Source organism: Hypanus sabinus, chromosome 10 (assembly GCF_030144855.1).
Source record: "Hypanus sabinus isolate sHypSab1 chromosome 10, sHypSab1.hap1, whole genome shotgun sequence".
Lineage (NCBI taxonomy): Eukaryota > Metazoa > Chordata > Chondrichthyes > Myliobatiformes > Dasyatidae > Hypanus > Hypanus sabinus.
This window is the reverse complement of record NC_082715.1, coordinates 23287202-23308791: the sequence shown is the minus strand read 5'-3', so window position 1 is coordinate 23308791 and position 21590 is coordinate 23287202. Positions and strand designations below refer to the sequence as shown.

The window sequence follows — 21590 nt, the reverse complement described above, 5'->3', positions numbered from 1 at the left end:
TTCTCCGTGCTGAAGTTAGAAAGCGTGAATGATTAAACATGTCTGAACCCACCTTGCACTTTGGGCATTTCTGAGCATTTCTTTGTCCATGCTCAATCTCACTGGCCCAGTGGCGTAACAGCTTATCACCTTTTCTGTATTCTTTGCAGTTTAAACCTTCATGCCAAGGAGAGTGACACTTAAAGCACCAAACAAATTGGCACACGGAACACTGAATCTGTAGAATCAAAGAACGGGAAAAAATAAAATTAGTGCATTAGGGGAATGAAGGGGAAGGGAAATTCTTCAGAAGTCTGCAAAAGAAGAGCCAGATCTAAAAGTAGAACACTTTAGATAAACATGCATCTGCTCAGTTAAAAATATCGTGCTCCCAGCAGCCTGCGACTAAATCTGCCTTGACGAAGTCTACAGGAAGGGACTATGTGGTCAGCACCATATAAACATGTGATGTTTTCTTTGGCAATGTTCTTATTAGAACAGGGAAAACTACTTTTTTTAAAATTGAGATACAGCGGGGAATAGGTCATTCTGGCCCTTCAAGCTGTGCTGCCCAACAATCCCTCAATTTAGTTCTAGCTTAATCATGGGGCAATTTACAATTAACTTACCAACTGTTATGTCTTTGGGCTGTGGGTGGAAAATGGAGCACCTGGAGGAAACCCAGGTGGTCAAGTGTGAATGGGAACTGAACCCAGGTCACTGGGTTGTGCAAGTCATTACACTACTGTGCCACCCATGTACGGAGGGAGCATTTGTCAGCAATATTAAAGCTGTCTTAAAGGGTGACACTGGGAGCTTGCTTCCAAACACTAAGATTTCAGAATGAGGCGGCAGGAAGGGGAGGAGAATGGGTGAACATCAGTATAAAGTCAACGGTAGAAAGTTGGCACAGGCAGTCCGTGAAATGCACTTGTGGAGTTGAGGGCTGAGCGATCTGTCAGCAGCTGAAAAAATGGTTATAAAGGTAAATGAAGGAAACAAGAAACTGGGAATAGGTGAGTCAGTTGAGTAAGTGATTCTAGAAGCAGCATCACTTCAGGCTTTGTTTCAGCAAGCAAGCAGTTATGGTGATGTACAACCTAGTAGAGAGAGAGATATGGACCTATCACCACAGTGGGGTGGCCCAGCCAGCACAAAACCCAATTTTGATTCCTTCCTCTGATATTGCTATTTGTTTTTCCTTTTCATATGAAACAGTGTGAAGGACTGTTCAATTTTTACAGTTTTGCTATATTTCCAAATATAAAAAAATATAAAAAAAGCATCGTAAGTAGGTATACTTCAATGGCCTTGAAATCTAGAACAGGAAGGGGTTCCTATCTGTTAATTTACCACTGACCAGTTACGAACAGCATACCATCTACCGTAATACAGTTTGAGCACTTCTAATCTGGAAAAACCTCCGAAATCTAAAAGTTTTTTTGAGCACTGACATGACGTCACAAACGGAAAATTCCACAGGACGCCAGGAAGGTTCCCAGGTGATGTACAAGTCTTTATGCACCCCAGACGGTCCTGTGACCTCCCATACGTAATGAACAGAAGTTAATGAAAGAAAAAAAAACACTGCGTAAAGCAAAAATGAAGATCTTGATTGCGTATTGAAAGAGTGGATTTGTCAGCGTCGGAGTGAACATATTCTGCTTAACAGTATGCTGATCATGAAACAAGCAAAGATCTATCACAATGAATGGAAAATTGAAGCTACTTGTGAATATTCAGCAGGCTGGTTGCAGAAATTTAAGAAAAGGCAGGACTTTAAATTATTAAAGCTTCTGCTGATCACAAAGCAGCAGAGAAATTAATTGATGGGTTTGCCAAGATAATTGTTGGTGAACATCTAACAACAGAACAAGTCTACAATGCTAGTTGTTCATATACCTTACATAAATCTAAAAACAACAAAATACAAATACAGTGTACTGTAAACTTTTAATCAAAACATGACCTTGTAGGCGAAGCTGAAAGCTTGCCGTTGTTTATTGCTGTTTAACAGCTGATTCAGGTACTCTCACCAGGCTACTGTGTTGTTTTTGTTACCTAGCACATATTATATTTTCATTATATTAATGCTACATGGTAATTTTTACTGTACATAAGTGTGATGATCAAGTGTAAGACAACGACTGCTTATCAGTAGCACATAAACTCAGAGTTGGAAATCTATGGTGCAAAAACAGAAATAAAAAAGTAACGAGGTGGGTTCAATGGTCATTCAGAAATCAGATGGCAGAGGGGAAGAAACTGATCCTGAATCATTGAACGATTGCCATCAGGCTTCAGTATCTCCTCCCTTAATGGTAGTAATGAAAACAAGGCACGACTTAGTGATGTGGGTCCTTAATGATGGATGCCGCCTTTTCGAGGCATCACTTTTTGAAGATGTCCTGGATACTATCCAAAATACCATTGCCTCCTGTATCCAAACTTCACTATCAAGGAGGAGGGCAACGGACAGCTGAGTGCTGAAGACACTCAGATTCGCGCTGCTGATTTAGCTATAGATAAACTTGCAATCCTGTTTAAACTGGTAACATGTGGCACTCAGTCAAGAGTCACATACCCAAGTAGCTCAAATGCTACTTTAAAATAGTCCTTCTGTCCACGTTGCACTCATGAAATGGCTCAGGCCATCCTCTGCAATGTTGTCTTCTTTATTCCCTCAAATAAACAAATTGCCTGGGTGAGGCAAATTGCCTGCCTGCCCTAGAACAAAATCTGTCTATAAACAACATCACTGCATTGCTATTGCTTCATTGACCCAAGAGGCACATTAGGATCATTACAAAATGTCTCAAGCACATTGATCAAATTCCTATTTCTTTCTCTTTCTGTATTTCCACAGTTTGTTGTCTTTTGCACATTGGTTATTGTCAATCTTTGTTATTTGCTCTTTTTTTCCAATGATTCTACCATTTCTTTTTACTTACTGTTGTTATGTCCGTGGCCCCCTCCTTTGTGAGAATCGCCAGATCACTGTTGGGTTGAGTCAAAAAGGGGCCCAAGACACAAGGGGATACGGGGGAGACATGCAGGATGTCACGTTTCTCCCTTGGAGACAGATTTGTGGATTGAGATGCTCTGTTACGTGAATGCCCTCGGGCAAAGTGAGCTGGTTGAGGGAGAGATTGCATCACCCCCAACCTGATTGACATCTACGACCCTGCGAGTCAGAATAAAAGAGGGGCTGTAGGGACAACCCCTCAGACGCATCAGAAGAAACGTTAAGCGACCACGTAACAGCAGACGGTCATCGGAAACCAAGCCACGTGCGTTCAATTCCGTGGCTGGAATTGGTGGCTGAAACCACAGAAAACGGCTCTTTAGCTAACAATGGGGAAACCCGCTCCCCTGACTCAACGGATTGGCATCGTAAAAGACTTGGGCAAGTTTAAACGCCTCCCTCTCTTAAACCCAAAACGCTGCAGCCTGAACGAGCTAATGACTTTTATATTTCCATCGGACATTACATTATCCCTTAGACAACGATAGAGTTACGTTTTATTGGTTATGATCATACCTGCGCTTTAGATTTAGTATTGACGACATATATTATCTGTATGTTTGCATTAATCTTATTTTTGTGCCCCTTTATCAATAAATACTTTTAAAAAAGTATAATCAGACTTCAACAGACCTCTCTATCTTTGCTGGTAAGTGATCCAGTTACGGGATTTCGTAATAGTTGGGGTTCTCGTCTCGGGATTTGACACCAAATTGGAGGGCCAGTGAATCGGGCTTGTAGGTCCAAAACTTGGATCTGGTTACGCGGGTAGCCAGACGGGAAACCAGCAAAGATGGACGTGGGTGAATTTAAAGAAAACCCGACTCTGGAGGCGCTGGAGGTGGCCTCCAAATCGGACTTGATAAAATTGGTGAAGGAGTTAAACCTCGCAGGGGTGAGGTTGTCAATGAAAAAGCGGGAGGTGCGAAGGGCAATAACTCAGTATTATATTGGGAAGAATGTGTTTACAGCTGAGGTATTGGAAAATATCCCTGAAGAGGCACCCGCTAGTGGGACGGCTCAGTTAGAGTTGGAGAAATTAAAGAAGAAGAAGGAGGAGGAGGAGGAGGATGAGGATGAGGAGGAGGAGGGAGAGAGAGAGAGAGAGAGAGCATGAAATGAGGTTAAAACAGCAGGAGGCAGAGGAAAAAGAGAAACAGAGGAAACATGACTTGGAGATGGAGAAGTTACGGCAGGAGCTATGAGCTCTGGGGTCAGACCGAGAGGAGCGGTTCAATGTTAGTCGAGAGTTGAGGCTAGTACAGGGGTGGCCGTAGTTTGCCCATGCCTGGGCTAGTACCTCCGTTCGAGGAGACGGATGTGGATAGTTATTTCTTGCTTTTTGAAAAGGTGGCCATGAATCAGAAGGGGCCCAGAGGTCAGTGGGTTGAGCTGTTACAAAGTATGTTAAAGGGGAAGGCACAGCAGGCATATACGGCGTTGGCCATAGAGGAGGGAGGGGAGGAGAGTTATGACAAAGTAAAGGCGGCCATTCTCTGGGGTTATGAGCTAGTACCTGAGGGTTATAGACAAAAGTTTAGAAGTTTAAAGAAAGGGTGGAATCAGACGCATACCGAGTTTGCCTATGAGAAGGGTGTGCTCTTGGACCGGTGGTGCACCGCAGAGAGAGTGGGAGAAGATTATGGGTGTCTCAGGGAGTTAATTCTGACTGAGGAATTTAAAGGGTGTGTTTCGGAGGATATCCGGACATATCTGAATGAGAAGCCGGATAAGTCCATCTCAGAATTTGCTAGGTTCGCAGATGAATATGCCCTAACCCACAAGACAAAGTTTCCCTCGAATAGAAGTACCCAGAGAGACCGTGGGAACGATTGAGAAAGTCCGCCGGCTGAGGCAGAGGTCCCGCCGGGAGCTAGTGGTAAGGTCGAGTGGGAAAGGCCAGACGGCCAGAGATTTCCGGGCTTGACCTGTTTCAATTGTGGAAAAGTGGGACATATTGCATTGCGGTGCTTTGCTCCGAGGAAAGAAACAGGAAAGGGGAAAGCAGCAGTCCCTTTCGGATGTGCCGTGGTAATCAGTAGATCGACAAGAGAGTCCCGGGTAGGCAGAGTACGAGAAGGGTTGGAGACTTGTCTGGCAAACGGAACCGTGTCTGTGAGGGAGGGAGACACACCAGTTCCCATATGGATCTGGAGAGACACGGGGGCTGAGCTGTCGTTGATCAGCAGTAAGGTACTAGAGTTTGGTCAAAAGACGAGAATGGTAGCTGTAAAGGGGATAAGAAAAGGGACAGAAATGGTGTCCTTACATAAAGTCATTATGGATTGTGAGCTGGTATCTGGACCAGTTGTAATAGGGGTGCGATCAGAATTCCCGAGGAAGGACGCGGACGTCCTTCTCAGTAAGGATTTAGCAGGTGGTAAGGTTTGGGCAGCCATGACGATGGCCAGCCGACCGGTGAGTGTTGCGGCCCCGCCCCTAGATTCCAAGATCTACCCCGCATGTGCGGTCACTCGCAGCCTGTCGAGAGATGCAGTTGAGAACAAGAGCAGTTTAAACCTGGCCAGTTTCGATTTGGCCAAGACGTTTCTACCGACCTTGTACCACGAGGGTTTAGAGGGTGGTAAAACGAAGAGTAGTAAAGTAAAAGAGGGTAAGGAAGCGGAGGTAGATCTGCCCTTAGCGAGGGGAAAGGTCCTAGAGGTCGGAAATAAAGATGAGGAACCGCTGGAGTGGTTAAGAGGTCCAGAGTTGGACAAGGATGATCTGTCTGGTTTGGCAGAACTGTTTGAAGAAGTTGAAAATTCTAAAGGTGTTCCCGATAATGAAATGAGGGCAGTCCTAAAGGAAAAGGATGCCATTACCTCGAAGAAGTCTGCTGGGTTGGCAGATGAGGTTGTTTCAGCCCGCGGGGTTGAGTTTACTCCGGAAGGGAGTTGCCCAGAGAGTACCTGGGAGGATCGGGAGAACTTATAATTTGAAAAGGGTACAGGTATTGAAAGCCTGGAAGAGGCCAATGTCCCGTTTGAGTGTGTCCAAGATGGGGATGCACGTGGCACTGAACCTAGTAACGGAGCTCAGAAAAAGTCTGAGGTATTTGATTCAGTGGAACGGGGCGGCCGTCCTTGTGGGTCAGATAGATTTGGTTCAGTGAAAAAAGGGTTAACCTTGGTAACAGTGGGAAGTGAGAGTTCCCAGGTGTTTGTGCTCGAAGGTGTGTTCAAAGTTAATGCAGAGTTTAAGAATGGGGGGATAAGAATTATCATTGAAGGAAACGGGAAATCTGTAGTTCCCAAATCGAATGAAGAAATTTTAAGCCTTGAAGAACGCTTACAGCTTAAGCCGGACTATGACTGGGCCGCCCACGCTATTGTTATTCCAGCGTGTGGTGTAAAAGGGCAGAATTTGAAATGCTGCTTGAGCAAGGAAGTCGAACTGAAACCACATAGTCTGAAGGGGCCTGACGAGAGGGTTAGCCAGCTGTGTAAAATTACAGAGGGGGGTGGAAACTCAGAAGATGGGCTAAGTTTGGGACACGGTGTTGATAAAATAATTCCTATGGAACAGGCGGGCGAGGGTTTATCGCCACCTTACTCAAATTCCCCGGAAAAGAGGCGACGGTTAATGAGGACGCCATTTTTAAATAGCTAAGCCGGTTGTTCGGGATTTCGACAAAGCCTGTGAATAATAAAGACAGCCCCCTTGGAAGCCTGCCTGTTCAGATTGAAAACGACCAAAAGACTAGTATTTACATAAACTTTTGTAGATGCATGTAAGCTAAGAGCACACCTCCTTAGTTTTGTTGCTGAAAAAATAGGTGGTTATTAAATTGAAGTCTGATGCTACAAGACGTTAGTACGGTACAAGATGTTAAGATATTAAAGAAAGTGACACTAATCGTTAACTGTCTAGATGCTGAATTGAGTGTATAACTGCATTACTCTGTAAAAAAAAACTTTGGTGTTGTGTTAGATGCTAACACCCTGTAAGACTCTGTATGAATTCGTTTTTTTTCCGATGGTAAAAAACGCCCTGACGAAAGGGGGTGTTACGTCCATGGCCCCCTCCTTTGTGAGAATCGCCAGATCACTGTTGGGTTGAATCAAAAGGGGGCCCAAGACATGAGGGGGAGACGTGCAGGATGTCACGTTTCCCCCCCCCCAACCCCCATAGCGATGTAAAGCTACGGGACATGACCATTGTCTCTTGGAGACAGATTTGTGGATTGAGATGCTCTGCTACCTGAATGCCCTCGGGCAAAGTGGGCTGGTTGAGGGAGAGATTGCATCACCCCCAACCTGATTGATATCTACAACCCTGCGAGTCAGAATAAAAGAGGGGCTGTAGGGACGCATCAGACGCATCAGAAGAAACGTTAAGCGACCTCGTAACAGCAGACGGTCATCGGAAACCATGGAAAACAGCTCCTTAGCTAACAACAGGGAAACCTGCTCCCCTGACTCAACGGATTGGCATCGTAAAAGACTTGGGCAAGTTTAAACGCCTCCCTCTCTTAAACCCAAAACGCCGCAGCCTGAACGAGCTAATGACTTTTATATTTCCATCGGACATTACATTATCCCCTAGACAATGATAGAGTTACGTTTTATTGGTTATGATCATACCTGCGCTTTAGATTTAGCATTGACGACGTATATTATCTGTATGTTTGCATTAATCTTATTTTTGTGCCCCTTTATCAATAAATACTTTTAAAAATAGTACCATCAGACTTCAACGGACCTCTCTGTCTTTGCTGGTAAGTGATCCAGTTACTGGATTTCGTAACACTGTGAAAACCCACAAGAAAATTAATCTCAGGGTAGTATATGCTGACATAGAACAGCACAGCACAGGAACAATGTTGTGCCAAACTAGCTGAAAAGCAAATCAAAAACACCCAAACACTAAACCCTCCTACCCACACCATGTCCATATCCCTCCATCTTCCTCACATCCACGTGCCTATCCAAACATCTCTTGAAAGCCTCTAACATAGTTACCTCTACCACCACACCAGGCAGTGTATTCCAGGCATCCACCACTCTCTGAGTAAAAAACTTACCCCTCACATCCTCCTTGAATATATATGTACTTTGATAATAAATTTACTTAGAAATGTGAAGGAAAAAAAAACCCAATAAATTCAAACTCTTATTGCATGCAGTACACTTCCCCATGCCACGCTTTACGACAATTCTGTTCTAAGTAATATTTCGTTCAAGTATTTTAACCACACACAGCAGGAATTTACACATAATCACTAAATTAATGCTATGAGAATTTGACAGAACACTACTCACTTTGAACTTGCTCTCTGACTTTGTAGGGGTTGGAATGTTGCTCTTCCGTCTATAAGTTGTAAAATGCTTGCATTGAGGACAGGGCTTTGTGCTGGAATCCACCCTGCTCAGCTCTAGGAAGTAACTGTACTTGACAATGTCATCACGAGGCAAATTGGAGATGACAGTGCTTTCATCCATATATTTGCTGCACTCAGTAATAGGGCATTTTATCTCTGCTCTTCCCAGCTGTACCTGCATTCATGGAAGACACGGTTTGGAAAAGTTAGGTACGTAGCATACATAACGAGTCAAAACTGCAGTCCACTCACATGGCTTTCTTTTTGCAATAGCACATATGTGGTTAGGTTTGACAACTTGAATAAAGGCAGGTAGAATGAAACCTGCAACTGTTCAACTGTACCCAGTTCAATTCAAACACCTGCCCAAGTACATCATTGGTAAGTCTATCAATGGTAATTGTGACTTGACACCTTTTTTGAGCACTTGTTAGAATTAACTAAAGATGAGCAGGTTAAGGTGTGAATGCCTCATCACAGAAAAGATAATAACGTTAAAAAATTATTATCAACCGAAGAGGTGTTGCAGATGTTGTAAACCTGGTGCAATGCACACAAAATGTTGGAGGAAATTTGCTTTGTGGACAGGGTCCTCAAGACACTAGTCAGGCCGCACTTGGAATATTGTCAACAGTTCTGGGCCCCATTTCTCAAAGGATGTGTTGTCATTGGAGAGAGCCCAGAGGAGGTTCACGAGGATGATTCCGGAAATGAAGGGGTTAACATATAGGAGCATTTGGCAGCTTTGGGCTTGTACTCACTGGAATTTAGAAGAATGCAGGGGGATCTCATTGACACCTTCCAAATGTTGAAAGGACTAGATAAGGTGGATGTGGAGAAGATGATTCCTATGGTGGGTGTGCCCAGAACTAGAGGGCACAGCCTCAAAATTGAGGACAACCCTTTACAACAGAGGTAAGCAGGAATGCTTTTTTAGCCAGAGTAGTGAATCTGTGGAATGCTCTGCCACAAACAGCTGTGGAGGCCAAGACCAGGGGTATATTTAAAGCGAAAATTGATAAGTTTCCTGATTGGTCAGAGCAATCAAATATTATGGCGAGAAGGGAGGTGTCTGGGGTTGTGTGGGATCCGGGATCAGGCATGCTGGAATGGCTGGGCAGACTCAATGGGCTAACTCTGCTTCTACCTCTTATGATCTTAACTCAGTGGGTCAGACAGCAATTATTGAAATGAATACACAGTTGAAGTTTCGGGCCAAGACCCTTCATCAGGACTGGAAAGGAAGGAGAAAGAACAGAATAAGAAGCAGCTTATACTCCTTCCTGTCCCCCAGATTCTGCCTTCTCCCCTCCCCCAACTTCCTTTCCAGTCCTGAAGTGTCATGACCCAAAACACCAACTTTTTATTCATTTCCATAGATGCTACCTGACATACTGAGTTCCTGCAGCATTTTGTGTGTTGTAAGCAACTATGATAATGTCTTTTGTGAGGACAAGATAAAAACTGCTTCTCTTGTTCAGTGTTCGTCATTAACAGTTTCTCTTTTCCTTGAAGGCAAAAATACAGAATCAATGCAGTGAATACTGAATGTATATGTTAAAACACTCAACATCTTAATGTCAAACATCAGAAATACTTCCTTTATTTAAAATCATTTGAGAGTTTTATTAAAATTCTGGAGCACAGAAATAAATGAAGGAAAATCCTCAGGGGTAAAAAGCTTATTATGTGCCTCAGCAGCTTGAACTCTCTTTCCCAGTGCAGTAAATGTTTACAAGCAAAAATATTTCTTTCAGACGGGGAATGACCTCATTATTCCACAAGAAACCAAAATTAATTTTTGAAATTTTTCGGAAAATAATTTTTTGAACTTGGTCCTCTCTCTTGTCTAACCTTTCCAAGCTCATTCAAAACTGCTTAAGCACAAATGAAACAAATACTTCTGTCAATAACACACACACACAGAATACTGGAGGAACCCAATAGCATCTATATAAAAGAGTAAACGGTTGATGTTCTGGGCCGAGACCCTTCATCAGAACTGGTAAGGAAGAGGGAAGAAGTAAGAATGTGAAGGAATGATCATGTTAAACTATTTCCAAAATATATTTGAGTGTTTTTAAGGAAAACAATCATTGTTTATGGTTACAAACAGGCTGGGAGAGGATCTGTGAAAGTAGAAGGATAAAGATCAAATTAAATAGATCGCCTTCTTCTATACTTAAATTGAGAAATCAATTGAAATATTTTAACATTAAATTAAGTTTTGAAACTTTCAATTATTTAACTTAATTAACTTCCGGTTTGACATTTTTCGTGGAGGGAGAAGGCACAACTGAGGTCCTAAATAAGTAGATAACATCAAACTTTATTGAGAAGGTGCTGATGCAATCTCAGAAAGATGTAGTTGAAATGCTGAATGTGTTAAAAATGATTAAGAGAAGATATTACTAGTTCACTTAAATTTGTTAAATCACCTGATGCTTACTTGATCTTTTCTCACATAATTCTTTAAATGGTCAATGGACTTGCAAAGGAACTGTAGTGATCTATTTACCATAAAGCCAGGATCTCTCGGTGACCAGACATTTCCCATTCCCACATTGACATGACTGTCCACAACCTCCTCTATTCCCAAATTAACGCTGGATGCAAATTAGAGGAACAATACCTCATTTCCTATCTTCGTATCTCCAACCTGACGGCAACAATTTAAATTTCTCTAACTTACATCAACCATTCCCCTCGGTTACGCTCCACACAGTTCTGCTTTAACCCTCGGACTCTGGAGCACCATAAGGTGAACTCGATGCGGACCAACTCGATGGATACAATTAAATATTCATGTTTCAGCCTGCTGCAGCTGAGACACACAACTGCATCCAAGGCCTGTACATTTAATAAAGATGTTTCAATGTGCGTGAACAATCTATCACCATGTAAAACTAACGGAAATAAAGCTGATTGTGGCCATACTTCTTGTTGGAAATGTAGCTGTTGCTTGGGACAACAAGTGAGTTTAAAAAATGAAGTTTTTGACTCCCAGTACCGACTACATTGCCGGCAAACGTACAGTCTCTGATAAATAAGATTGATTATCTCAGAGCGGGGGTGCATTAGGGCAGTGTGTGTCCTCTGCCAGAATCCTGGTTAACTCTTTCCATACCGGAAGCAGTGATTCAGCTTGATGGGTTCACTATACAGTGTCAGGATAGGACTACCCAATTTCTCTAAAGCAGAGGCAGAGGTGTTTGCCTCATGATCAACAGCTCTTGGAGCACAAATGCATCAGAGTTGTCCCACTTCTGCTCACCAGAACTGGAAGATCTCGCAACAAAGTGTTGTCCATTTTGCTTGGTGTGGAGGATTTCAGCGATCAATTTGGCAGGTGTACATTCCACCTCAAGCCAGCGTCGAACAGGCTCCAGGTAATCTGAGCAATGAGATCAACATGCACAAAACAGCACACCTTCACCATCATTTTGGGGGATTTTAATCAGGCCAGCTTGAACAAGTCACTGAATAATTACCATCAAGAAATCACTTGTAGAACCAGAAGAATAGGCACACTGGACCACTGTTACACCACCATCAGGAGTGCCTACCGTGCTATTCCACACCCTCACTTCGGAATATCTGATCACATGGCTGCACTTCTACTCTGAGTATAGGCAGAGACTAAAGACTGCAGCACCGGTAGTGAGGACCAGGAAGGTATGGACAAGGGAACCCAGGAGCGCCTACAGGACTGCTTTGAATCGGACTGGACTGTATTCAGGGAATCATCTTCGAATCTGGATGAGCTTGTCGCGATTGTTACTGACTTCATTAAAACCCTTGTGGATGAGCGCGTGCCTATGAGAGCTTGTTGTGCATTCCCAAACCAAAAGCCATTGATGAACCAGGAGGTTCGCTGTCTGCTGAGGGCGGGATCTGTGGCATTTCAGTCTGGCAATCCAGGCCTATACAAGAAAACCAGGATAGACTTGTGGAGAGCTATTTCAAGAGTGAAGAAACAATTTCGAGTGAGGTTGGAGATGACATCGGATACACGTCAACTCTAGCAGGGTTCGTAGGACATTATTTCCTACAGAGCCAAACCCAATATGGCAGCGATGCTTGACTGTCAGACGAGCTCAACGCCTTGTATACCCGATTTGAAAGGAAGACTATAACTACAGCTGTGAAGATCCTTGCTGCACCCAGTGACTCCGTGATCTCTGTTTTAGAGGCTGATGTCAGGCTGTCTATCAGGAGGGTGAACCCTCGCAAGGTAGCAGGCCCCGATGGAATACTTGGTAAGGCTCTGAAAACTTGTGCCAATCAACTGGTGGGTGCATTCAAGGCCACTTTCAACTCCTCACTGCTATAGTCAGAAGTTCCCACCTGCTTCAAAAGGGCAATGATTATACCAGTGCCCAAGAAGAGTAGTGTGAGCTGCCTTAAAGACCATCATCAAGTAGCATTCACATCTGTGGTAATGAAATGCTTTGAGAGGTTGGTCTTGGCCAAAATCAACTCCGGTCTCAGACACATTTGCAATTCGCATATCACCACAATAGGTCTACGGGAAATGTCTCTTCACACGGTCCTAGACAATACACACACCTATGTCAGGATGCTGCTCATTTACTGTAGCTCAGTGCCTAACACCATCATTCCCACAATCCTGATCAAAAAGCTGCAGAACTCCGTCTGCAACTGGATCCTTGACTTCTGAACTGGCAGACCACAATCTGTACGGATTGGTGATAATACCTCCTCTTCACTGACGAACTACACGGGTGCACCTCAGGGGTGTGTGCTTAGCCCACTGCTCTATTCTCTCCATACCCATGACTGGCTAGGTGGCTAGGTGTAGCTCAAATACCGTTTCTAAATTTGCTGGTGATACAACCATCGTTGGCAGAAACTCAGATGGAGATGAGATGGCATACAGGAGCAAGTTAAACCAGCTAGTTGAGTGATGTCACAGCAACAATCTTTTACTCAACCTCAGTAAGACCAAAGAGCTGATTGTAGACTTCAGAAAGGGTAGGATGAGGGATCAGGAACCAATCCTCACAGAAGAATTAGAAGTAGAGACTGGGCAATTTCAAGTTTCTGGGTGTCAAGATCTCTGAGGATGTAACCTGGTCCTAACATATTGATGCAGCTATGAAGAAGGCAAGACAATGACTATATTTCATTAGTAGTTTGAGGAGATTTAGTTAGTCACCTAAAACACTCGAATATTTCTACAGACGTACTGTGGAGAAGCATTCTGACAGGCTGCATCACTGTCTGGTATGGGGAAGGGCTGCTGCCCAGGATCAAAAGAAGCTACAGAAACTTGTAGAATTGGTTAGCTCCATGTGTCCTAGCCACCGTAGTATTCAAGACAGCTCAAGGAGCAGTACCTCAGAAAGGTGACATCTATCATTAAGGCTTCTCATCATCCAGGACATTCCCTCTTCTCATTGCTACCTTCAAGAAGGAGGTACAGAAGTCTGAAAGCACACTCTCATCGATTCAAAAATGTATTTATTATTTGTTTTCATACTATTGATAACTTAACTATTTAATATACTTCCTATAATTGATTTACTTATTTATTTTTTCTATATTATCATGAATTGCATTGTACTGCTGGTGCTAGTCAACATATTTCATGACATATTAAACCCGTGATATTAAACCCGACTCTGATTCAGATTCCCACACAAGAGAAAAATCTGTAGACATTGGAAAGCCAAGCAACACACACAAAATGCTGGAGGAACTCAGCAGGCCAGACAGAATCTATGGAAAAAGAGTATAGTCAAGACGTTTTGGGCCAAGACCCTTCAGCAGGACCCTTTATTCTGACTCCTTAAGCCTTACTCTTTCCCCTCCCCTGCCCTCAGGATCTGCCCATCATTTACATCTTCCTCCCTCTGTTTCCCCACCCCTTCCCTTTATTTCATGGTCTGCTGTCCTCTCCTATCAGCCCTTTGACTCTTCCACCCATCCTCTCCTAGCTTCCCATATCATTCCCCTTTCTCCCTTTTCTCCACCCTCTTGCCTTCCCTATCTAACCCGGATTCACCCATCATCTGCCAAATTTTACCCCTCACCCTCCACCACCCTTTTGTTCTGGTTTTGCACTTCGTCTTTCCAGTCCTGATGAAGGGTCTCAGCCTCACGTGTTGACTGTTGAGTTCCCTCCTGACCCACTGGGTTCCTCCAGCTCTTTGTGCAGTGCTCCAGGTTCATATCACCCGAATGATCATGATAGAATGATCAGCTATTAATCCGCTCACTTCCACTTAAGAGGTGATTACAAACACAATGATTTTTAATAATTTATCTTAATAAAATAAACTATATCATTCCAACAAATATGTGCTGTTCTTTTAGGGGAGTTGAGAATTAATCTACATTTAAGCACAAAAAGTACTGAGTAAAATGCTGAGATACTTATGTTTTGGTCTGGAGCCTGAAGACCCACAGCTGTTCAGGAACAGCTTCTTCCTCTGTGCCATCAGATTCCTGAACAGTCTATAAATCCATGAACACTACCTCGTCGCTCCTCTTTCACACTATCTAATCAATTTATTTATTTACTTCTTATTCATTCATTGCAGCTCATTAATTTTTATGCATTGCACTGCACAGGTTGCCACAAACCAACAAATTTCATGCCATATGTGCATCATAATAAACTTGATTCTGATTCTGTAAGAAACTGCAACTGGACAAATTCTAATGCAAGTTTCTTTTATTGCATGTAACCAGGTGTCTCAAACGCAATTGTGTGTAGAAGATTCCACATAAGGAAGGAAGTTGAATAAAAAAAAGTGAAGAACTTAGAAAAAGGTCATTAAGGACTATAATTCTAATTTCTTTTTTGTAAATAATTGCTTGAACCCTGTACATAAAATCAAACTATTGCCAATATGGTACCAGCTGTAAATATACAATCAGTGTAGATAATTATAAAGATACCAGAAAGGGCTGTGAGCAGTGTGTGGAGAACAGTAAGGCACAGGTCAAATACCAGAAAGAACAAGAAGTCAAAATAGCAGAATGTCACTGGTGACTGATTGTGTTGTGTTGTGTCAGAGAGGGAAAACTGATTGAAGGAACTCAAACAGGAAGGAAACAAGCTAAAAGACCTTTGACAAGACGTGTAGCATTACACAGTGAATTCAGATTCTTTTTGTTTGAATAACTAAGAGGGTAATGAGTCAATTCAAAGTGTTATATTTTAAGATGAAAATTTTAAATGGCTTTATAATGCACTGAGCCATTTATTACGTTGCTTCTTATTGACAAAAATAACCGCATCAATTGTGATTGAGAAAGTTCTAAGTAAGCAACCATAGTATAATGTGCCTGACTGTTCTCCTGCGAGAGGATTTGGTTTATTTGAGATATCCTGAAGAGAAAAGATGATGAACATTGTGAACATTGACAGCCAGCAAAGCAGGAAGGAAAACAAGGGGAAACCCAGTCAGAAAATAAAGGCTTTAACACAGAAGAACCATGATCCAGATTTAGCCATGTTCCAAGCCAACTTATCGAAGTCAGCTAAACCCAGGCTAGACAATTTAGAAATTAACAAGTTAGAAAATTTACAAGACAATTCTGATCCACAACAGATAAGCAAATCTAATGCAATTAACCTACACAATCCATATACCGCCAATCAAAGTAACAGAGAAAACATTTAATAGTAATATCTACTGAACTTCATTGTCTGGTTTATCATAATTCAGTATGGCTTCCAGCACTTGTCTCTCAACGTCAATCTGGAGTCAAGTGTACAATTCGAGCTTTGCCAGGATGGTTGAGGTAGGTAGGCAGGCAGGGATATAAGATATCAGAAAGAAGAAATGATAAGAAGAGTTAAGAGAGCCTGCCACTGTGCCTGCAGAACGTTACCCAGGTTTTCTGCATTTTGGATATGGACTTGGACTATAGACTTGAACAATTTTTTCATTATAATAAATTTTTATATTGTGTTTCTTGCCCGATCTTTCTTGTTTTTTTTTTGTGCAGTGGAGGGGAATTTGGAGGTTGATATGTCTGTTCCATTTTGTTCATTTTTTTGTGTGGGGAGGAGGGATTTTTGGTTGATGATTGTGCTGCCTTTCTTTTCTTTTTACCTGCATCAGAAGAATTTCAGAGTTTTATACTTCGATAATAAATGAACCTTTGACCTTTGGAAAAGATAAAGGTATGACTTTAGGCCCAGATTACAGAGCATACAAGAAAGTCTAAACTGAGTTTCTAGTGCACTTGCATAAATGAACATACAGTAAACACAGTACTGTGCAGAAGTCTTAGGCACATATATATAGCTAGGGCACTGAAGACTTTTGCACATTACTATAGTAATTTTATGTATTGCACAGTACTGCTGCTGCAAAACAAAATCATGACATATATGAGTGATGATAAACCTGATTCTGATGCCAGTCTATTGTGGACTGAGAGTGGGGCTTAGGGAGAGGGGAATCATAGTTGGGAAAAGTGGAAGGGAGAGGGAGCATGAAGCACCAGAGAGTTATTCTGTAATGATCAATAAACCAACTGTTTGGAATAAAATAATCTTGCCTGGAGTCTCAGAGCTGGGTGCGCCTGCACCTTTGCTATACTCCTGCCCCTGGCAATCCTTCTGTCACCTGTCCCACACCTGCCCTGCGGAGCTCCACTTTCACCATTCCCAACACCCTTTGCTCCCACCTGATTAACAATCTCGCTCTCCATCTCCACGTTGACAAATAGAGTACTGTGTAAAAGTCTTAGGCACCTTCGCAACATGAAAGGGCAGCAGGCAAAATTAACCATGTGGGATTTTGGTGCTGCAGCAAAAAACAAAGATCTCTTCAAAATAAACTGGCAGGATTTGGTAGTAAATATTTCGGAATATACCGTGTTCAGGATTGGAAGGAGGAGGTGTCAGCATGGGTTAGGGAAAAAAATTCCAAATTAGAAGACAGGACATCCAACAAATTTATTCAATTGAAGTAACACGTAGCTTACTGGAATTCACCCACAGGCCAGAAAATAGTGAAGATATAGAATCTGTGTAGGAGACATAGGGTGTAATGATGAGTGGTGTAGTTTTTCCACAAGGTTTGGGAATGTTGCTGTCTTGCTCAAAAAGGATGCAAGGATAAATTGAGCAACCAGAGGCCAGTTAATTTAACCTCATTGTTGGGGAAACTTGTCAAAATGATGATTAGGGCAGAATTTGCACTCATTTGGACAAGTATTGATTAACTCAAGAAAGCTAGCATGGACTAATTAAAAACAAATCATGTTTAAATAATTTCAGAGTTTTCAATATAAACAAGTGTGATTGGATTCACAATTGATGCAGGGTATCACAGAAAATGCTGCATCATTGGCTTCTCAACAAGGCTGAACCAAATGGAATAAAAGGGTCAGTAATGGTGTGGGCAGAAAATTGCCTTGCTATGTAACAGGAAACAGAGGGCATTAAAGGAAGCATGTTTCTCGGATAGAAGGGAAGGTTCAGTGGAGTTCACCAGGGACTAGTATCTCCTGCATTATTTAATATTTGGACTCGGATGTGTAGAACACAATTTTCAAATATGGAGGGGCATAAAGTTAGTGGTGTAAAAATGTCCATTTGGTGTAATGGACAGACATGAAATTTTTATGGAGAAATGAAATGATTTCAGTGGGAAGAATAAGGAAGGACAACATAAATTAGAGGACATAATTTTGAAAGGGGCAAGGAGCGTGTTACATATACACAAATAATTGAAAGGGGCAGGGAAGTTTGAGAGCAATGTTAATAAAAGCATTTAGTACCTTTGGCTTTATAAATGGAACAGCAAAAGAACGAGGAGATCTTGTTGAACTTTCATGAACCACAGGCTCAACCACAATTGGAGAACTGCTTCAGGTCTGAGCACTACACTTTTGAGAAAATTGTGAAGGCCTTACAAGGAACATAAAGGGGCATGTAAGATCATAACGGTCTAGACCAGGAGTTCCCAACCTTTTTTACGGCATGGACCAATACCATTAAGCAAGGGGTCCATGGATCCCAGTTTGGGAACCCCTGCTCTAGTTGAAATGAAGAGAGAAATTATTCCTACGACCAGAGGATACAGATGATTACCAAAACAACTAGAAGTGAAGAGAGGAAAGCTCTATGTACACTGTGAATATTTATGGTGTGGAACACATTGAAAGGGGTTGAAGCAGAAGCAAATTTAAAGATGCAACAAACAGGAAATGAATACATATTTGAAAGGAAAGAACTTAAAATATATTATGGCAGGTAAAAGGAACCAGATAGATTCTCCTCATATCGTTAGCAATGGATTCACTTGGCCAAATGGCCCGTCACGTTATAACCTTACTGCGATTCTGTGGTTTAATATCAATGTTAGAAGTGGTGATATTCACTGAGCATCGATCGCACAGAGTTCAGTTCCATTCATTACTCCTGAGATAAAGCAGTGGTCCAATATTGCACACATCAATACTTGGATAACATCCAAGATTTGGCAGATAGGCAGTAAATAACATCCATGCTAAGCTGTGGCTGGCAATAATTTCCAACAATTAAACTCCTTTCCTTAGTGCTCAATAGTTTGACTATTGCCAAGGCCAAACCATCAATATACCAAGATTGCCAGATTGCCGCTGTACAGAAACTGGACAGGATCAGTCATACTGTATAAAGTCTGTGGTTCACAGAGCAACCCGGGGACCCAGTATTTAGCCTGATAGTTGTAATTACAGAAATCTACCTTACAGGCAATATGCTAAATCTTGGGATATTTCATCCCACTTTACTTATTTCCATCAGAACAGTGACAGACGATGGCCGTCAACAAGAAAGGTTAATCTCACCACATACCATTCACATTCAATGGCATTATCATGGCTGAGGGAGACGGTAAATTGGTGGGGGAAGGGGAGATGAAATAAGACAAATTCTCAGGAAGAACACGTAACTGTGGTAGCAAATCTGGTTGGAATCTCTTATGGTCATGCTTTTGACTTGCTCCGCTGTAAAGTCTCTTCAAGGTATGCCTACCATGAAGAAGTTTAAATCTTTTCTTGGTGTTTCTCTGGTTTCCCAGCATTGGCAGAAACCCTTACATATATGATATACTCTTGAATTCATACCCTAAATAGACAGTAATGTCAAGAGTAATATTGTATAAAACCACTTCAAACCAATAGTGTCTTAATTTTTTCTCAGCTAGGTTATCTGTCTGTTTATTTTTCCACATTACAGGTTGAGCTCTGAGGCAGAATGAAAATAAAGTTCACTGAACATTGTAACTGTGAACTTCCAGTTAGATGGTCTCCCTGGGAGATGTAGCTGAGCAGTCATTGTACTCAGAGTTATTGTACTGTCAGGGTAGACAAAGCCACCAAGAGCAGCCATTTACATTCCATGCAAGGGAATGATCTTTCAAGTACTCTCAGCTCTGTCAGGTTTGCCAGAAAACAAATGCAGAAAATAAACACTGTAACTGAACTTTGCAGAAATATTGCCAAGTTCTTCGCTTGAATAATTCAGTACGTACTCTGTGGAGGAACATTATTACTGAAATAAAAGTTCATGAAGCCTGTGTTCCTGGAATAATTCATTGCAGAAGTCCAATGAAAAGCTACGTGGTTGACACCATGTATTTTAATTTTTAATTTAAGGACTTCCTGCACCACACATAAAAGTATGAACATGTTATCTTGTTTCAAACTGAACTAATATTGGAGTCTCTTCCTTCACTGCCGGTCACAACTTACGTCTCCAAGTGCCTTTTCTTTTATAAAAAATTAGCAATGACTATAACAACTAATACTGAAACAATGAACTGTTGAACTCTCCTCTCACCGTGGAGGGAGTGAGGGAGAGAGAGGGGGAGAGGGAGAGCGGGGAGGGGGAGAGGGCGCACGTGCTTGTGTATGTTGAAGTGGCGTGTTATGGATTGTAGTTTCTGATGGACAACAAATCATGGTATTTGGGGGTTTGCTATTGTTAGGTGGTTGGTGCTGGTGGGCTGATGTTTTGTGCTGGAGCAAGTGGGTGAAGAGGTAGGGGGAGGGTTGATACTTTGCTGCTGCTTGTGCATGGGGGGGGAGAGGGGGCATGGGGTTCTAACATTTTTTCTGCCATTCATTCTTTGGGGTTTTCTTTCTGTTTCGTGGATGCCTGTGAAGAGAGAGAATTTCAGGTTGTCTATTGTATACATTCTCTGATATTAAATGGAATTATTGAACATCTCTGCAGTAATCGCAGTCGGTGGGCAACAGCTAGGGCAAAGCCCTTGTAATCCTGGAAGAGTGGCCAACTGTTGGCTTAGGCAGAGTCTTCGACTCCTCGCCTTCTGGATTCAGGAATGGCCAACTTGGCCAGGCCAAGGATCAAACTGATCAGGAGATCCAACTACCTTTCCAGCTGTTTCTGACTCTCACACTGCCAGATTGCATTTCCAAGGAACACCTAAAGCCACCATCATTATTAAAATGCTTTTCTTGCAGATTTCCATGGTTGATCTTCCATCACTTCAACTTATTTGATCTTGTCCAGCCCACAGTCCATTTATACATTATATTAATCATCTTTAAAGAGAAGAATTCTAGTCTTCATTTTTGTATCTGCCAAACTGCAAGGCCAATGATGTGGACTGGTGACCAAGGACATCCACGGGTGTTGGGCTGTCCTGGAACCGTGCATCCCAGGATCGGGAATGAGGGCCAGTTGGTTGGCAAGCCCTGAGCTTGAGTCAGTATCAAAGAATGAACTCTGGAGGCTGGAGTGCATAATCCAGTGGCCAAAGCCTGGAGTCTGGAGGTCCAGAGGCCTGTCTGGGGGTTGAAGACCTATCCTGTCCTGGAGTTGGTGGCCTATCAGTGTCTGGGGGTAGGTGAGAGGAAGGAAATGGGCTTGTTTATTTTTCCTGCTGCTGTTTCGTTGCTTGCTGTGTTCTGTTTTGTTGCATTCTGTGTTGTTCTGTTGAACATTGTGGCCGTGCTATGTTGGCGCCAGAATTTGTGGTGGTACTTGCAGGCTGCCCCCAGCACATCCTTATGTTGTTAAGGCAGATGACACATTCCATGGACATGTGATAAATAAAACTGAATCTGAATCACTTCACTTTCTCCCAAATATGCTGTTCAATCCTGATATTTTACATATCACTCCCTTACCAATATGGGCAGTTTTAAAATTTTCAATCTATCTTCTTAGATCCAATTCCCAGGTCCCTGTTTTCTATAAAACCAAATTTTTAAAGAAGCTTCTGGTTGCTTCTCCAAAGCTACAGTGCAGTTGCCTTTTTT

General features: G+C 42.4%; 1 protein-coding gene across 1 annotated transcript in view; it reads right to left on the bottom strand.

Annotated features, from left to right (window-relative positions):
- Positions 1-21590, bottom strand: part of rnf217 (ring finger protein 217) — a 108218-nt gene that overhangs the window by 41380 nt on the left and 45248 nt on the right. The window contains exons 2-3 of the mRNA XM_059981494.1: positions 8269-8502; positions 53-217 (exon numbers count right to left, since the gene is read on the bottom strand). Of these exons, the coding sequence (XP_059837477.1) occupies positions 53-217; positions 8269-8502 (399 nt within the window). The remainder of the gene's footprint in view (positions 1-52; positions 218-8268; positions 8503-21590) is intronic.